The sequence below is a fragment of the Theobroma cacao genome, chromosome 4 (assembly GCF_053813885.1).
Source record: "Theobroma cacao isolate CCN51 chromosome 4, ASM5381388v1, whole genome shotgun sequence".
NCBI lineage: Eukaryota > Viridiplantae > Streptophyta > Magnoliopsida > Malvales > Malvaceae > Theobroma > Theobroma cacao.
Genome location: NC_142642.1, coordinates 32,175,130 through 32,179,125, shown reverse-complemented (window position 1 = coordinate 32,179,125; position 3,996 = coordinate 32,175,130). Strand labels below are relative to the sequence as shown.

General features: G+C 39.1%; 1 protein-coding gene across 1 annotated transcript; it reads left to right on the top strand.

Moving 5' to 3' along the window:
* Nucleotides 1–265: 265 nt before the first annotated feature.
* LOC18602257 (peroxidase RIP1-like) lies at nucleotides 266–1,648 on the top strand. Its single transcript, XM_088805691.1, has 3 exons — nucleotides 266–524; nucleotides 610–804; nucleotides 890–1,648. Exons 1-3 carry the CDS (start codon nucleotides 318–320, stop codon nucleotides 1,436–1,438), a joined length of 951 nt encoding a protein of 316 aa, XP_088661817.1. The 5' UTR covers nucleotides 266–317; the 3' UTR covers nucleotides 1,439–1,648.
* The last annotated feature ends 2,348 nt before the right edge of the window (nucleotides 1,649–3,996 follow it).

Genomic DNA, 3,996 nt, shown 5'->3' with positions numbered 1-3,996 from the left:
CTGAAGCCTCCAACCACGTAATGAAGTATTTAGCACATGCCTTAATGAGAAATCTTCCTGTAGTCAGTAGTTGCAGTACAGTAAAACGAGGTGAATGTTCCTAGTTGCTTGCCTGAATGGCCAAGCCATTTGAGCTAGTAAACAAAAGCTCCTCAGAACAAGTCCAATAATTTGCAAAAGTCCAAAACTAACACAAATCCATGCAGTTCAAAATAATATCAAACTCTCTACCTATAAATATCGACTCCCACCACCCCGAAGAGTCACAACAGAAACCTCAAACAGAAATTAAGCAAATTTAAGTCTAGTTACTCCTCATGGCTTCACACACTAATTTCCTTCTTCATGCTTTCGTCTGGTTGGCCCTTGCAACTACCGTTTTTTCCTTGTCTCCCAAATTCTATGACAAGGTTTGTCCCCAAGCTTTGCCGGCCATCAAGAAAATAGTACAGGCTGCTGTCCACAGGGAGCGGCGCATGGGAGCTTCTTTGCTTCGTCTGCATTTCCACGACTGCTTCGTTAATGTTCGTACAATCAATTCAAACCTTTTATCTTTGTCATTCATTAATTATGTTGTATTTTCTAAGTTTCGTGCATTATGTATTGCAGGGTTGTGACGGTTCACTTCTTTTGGATTCTACATCTACTATGGACAGCGAGAAAAATGCACGTGGAAATTTTAATTCTGTGAGAGGATTTGAAGTGGTAGACCAAATTAAGGCTGAAGTCGACAGAGTTTGCGGACGCCCGGTGGTTTCTTGTGCAGATATCTTGGCTGTCGCAGCTCGAGATTCTGTAGTTGCGGTAAAGTCAAACTCATTTTCATTATCAGATATTTGTCTGTTGTATTTATAACAAGCATTTCTAATAAAATTTGTCATGGTTGCAGCTAGGAGGCCCATCATGGAAGGTTCGTTTGGGTAGGAGAGATTCAACCACAGCTAGCAGGACCCTAGCAGACACTGTACTTCCATCTGCATCCATGGACCTCCCTGCATTGATCAACAACTTCAAGAATCAGGGCCTGAACCAAAGAGATCTCGTAGCGCTCTCTGGTGGCCACACCATTGGGCTGTCACAATGTTCTATCTTTAGGAACAGAATTTACAATGCCACAAACATTGACCCTGCCTTTGCTAAAGAGCGAAGAGCAACTTGCCCACTTGTCGGAGGCAACACTAACCTCGCTCCTTTGGACCCAACGCCTGCACGCTTTGACACTGCATACTTCAAGAACTTGGTGAAGAAGAGGGGACTACTCACCTCAGATCAGGCACTTTTCAACGGTGGCTCAACTGATAAACTTGTTAAGACTTACAGCTTGAATCCTGATGCATTCTGGGATGATTTCGCTAAGTCTATGATTAAGATGGGAAACATTAAGCCTTTGACCGGAAAGCAAGGACAAATTCGGGTCAACTGCAGGAAGGTAAACTGATGAAGCTGTTTGTGCTTTGTTGCTCTTCAACTCCAATTTCTCATCAATTTTTTTTTCTTAAATTAAGCATCGGTAATCTTTCGTACTTGTTGTTGAATAAGAGGTCTTAACTCTTCTATGGACCTTAAGAAAATTGTTTCACTCGTTGTATTCAGTTCACAATTGTTCAGTTCAAGTGTAAAAAAATCTCTTTTGATTTTATTTATTGTGTGTATTACATTGTCAACTAATTAACGTGCTGTCACCATACTATTAAGAAAAACAATCTCATCATTTTTTACTGCGTCACGGGTATCATGGAATTTCACTGTGATGTGATTTGTTCTTCCATGTAGTATTGGGCTTTTTGAAATTGCTATTGCTGACTAATTGTCTACTTTGGGCACTGTCCCTCCTGTTTGAGCAAAACCCAAATCATTTAGCACCTTTCTCAACCATAAAGCATTGTTTACTGCTGAAGCAGCAGCTATATACTCAGCCATTGCAGACAACTGTGAAATCAGCTCCTGCTTCTTGGAATTCTAAGAGAACATACCACTGTTGAATGAGAAGCAATATCCAGTAGTACTTGGAGAATCATCTAAACAGCTTGCCCAGTCGCTGTCACTAAACCCCTGCAACTTTGAACTATCTTTCTTGCAGTCGACATTTCCAAAATTCAAGGTTCCTTTTAGGTACCTTAACACTCTCTTTGCAGTAGAATAATGAATTTCTGAAGGGGAGTTCATATACTTGGAAAGCACACTTACGGTTTGCATAATATCTGTTGGGAAATTACGGAATTATCTCTAAAGAATTGCCCAAGATCTAACCCAATCAATAGAATAAAGAAAGAAAGAAATCAAGCACACTCACAAGAACACAAGAATTTACGTGGTTCGGTCTTTTGATGACCTACGTCCACGGGCACAGCAATAAAGAAAAATCCACTAAGAGAAAAATCAGGAGATTACAAAAACAGTTTCAAACTCATAACCATTATCCCACGTACACCTAAATCACTCTCTCTAAATCTAGGTGATTATTATTCTTTAACCCATAGGGTCCTTTTATAGTGCCAAATACAATAACCTTATCCTAATATAATTAGGAATCTTATCCTAATAGAATTAGAAATTGTTATTCTAGTCTAACTAGATTTAAAGACTATTTTATAAGGTATACTAATTTAATTAGAATTAAACAATCCTAATTAAATCACAATTCAAGACTATCCTAACAAATCTCCACCTTAGGCTTGAATTCACCAAGCTCCACCTTACGAACCAATCTCTGTCGACACCGCCACTGCCCCAATTGGCCTCAAGCACTACGAACACCGATCAAGTCCAAGCAATGCTTGAACTTTATCCCAGAAACTGACTTAGTTAGCATATCTGTCGGATTTTCATCTGTAGCTATTTTCTTTACTACAATCTCACCTTTAGAAATAATCTCTCGAACGAAGTTACACTTGACTTGGATGTGTTTGGTTTTCTCATGAAACATCTGATTTTTAGTCAAATGTATAGCACTTTGACTATTACAAAACACAACTGTTTGTGTTTGTTCAAAACCAAGATCACTAACCAAGCCTTTAAGCCACAAAGCCTCCTTCACTGCCTCGGTCACAGCCATATATTCAGCTTCAGTTGTAGACAAAGCAACGGTTGATTCAAGAACTGCTTTCCAACTGATTGCAGATCCTGAGAAAGTGAACACATATCCCGTTTGAGATCTTCTATTATCTAGATCACCAGCAAAATCTGAATCGGAGAAGCCAACCACATTACAACTAGTGTTTGCACCTCCTTCATATACTAAGCCAATATCTATAGTGCCTTTTAAATATCGAAAGATCCACTTCATAGCTTGTCAATGTCCTTTTCCTGGTTTATCCATGAATCTACTAACCATACTAACAGCATGTGAAATATCAGGCCTAGTACATACCATAGCATACATAATGCTACCCACTGCATTAGCATAAGAAACACGAGTCATGTACTCATTTTCATCCTCCGTTTGTGGTGATAAACCAGTTGAAAGTTTTAGGTGTAGTCCCAATGGAGTAGTCACAGACTTAGCATCTTGCATTCCAAAACGTTCTAGTACCTTTTGAATGTATTTCTTTTGTGACAAACACAATCTCGACGCTCGTCTATCTCTGACAATTTCCATACCCAATATTTTCTTTGCATCACCTAAGTCTTTCATCTCAAACTCACCACTAAGCTGCTCTTTTAAAACATCAATGTCTGACATACTTTTGGCGGCAATAAGCATGTCATCCACATACAACAACAAATAGATAAACGAATCATCTAAAAGCCTTTTATAGTAGACACAACCATCATGTACACTTCTAGTGTACCCATGTGCCTCCATGAACATATCAAACCTTTTATACCATTGCCTAGGAGATTGTTTTAGGCCATATAATGACTTTTTAAGTAAACATACACAATCTTCCATACCTGGAACAACGAATCCCTCAGGTTGTTGCATGTAGATCCGCTCTTCAAGCTCACCATGTAAAAATGCTGTTTTGACATCAAGTTGCTCCAACTCAAAGTTAA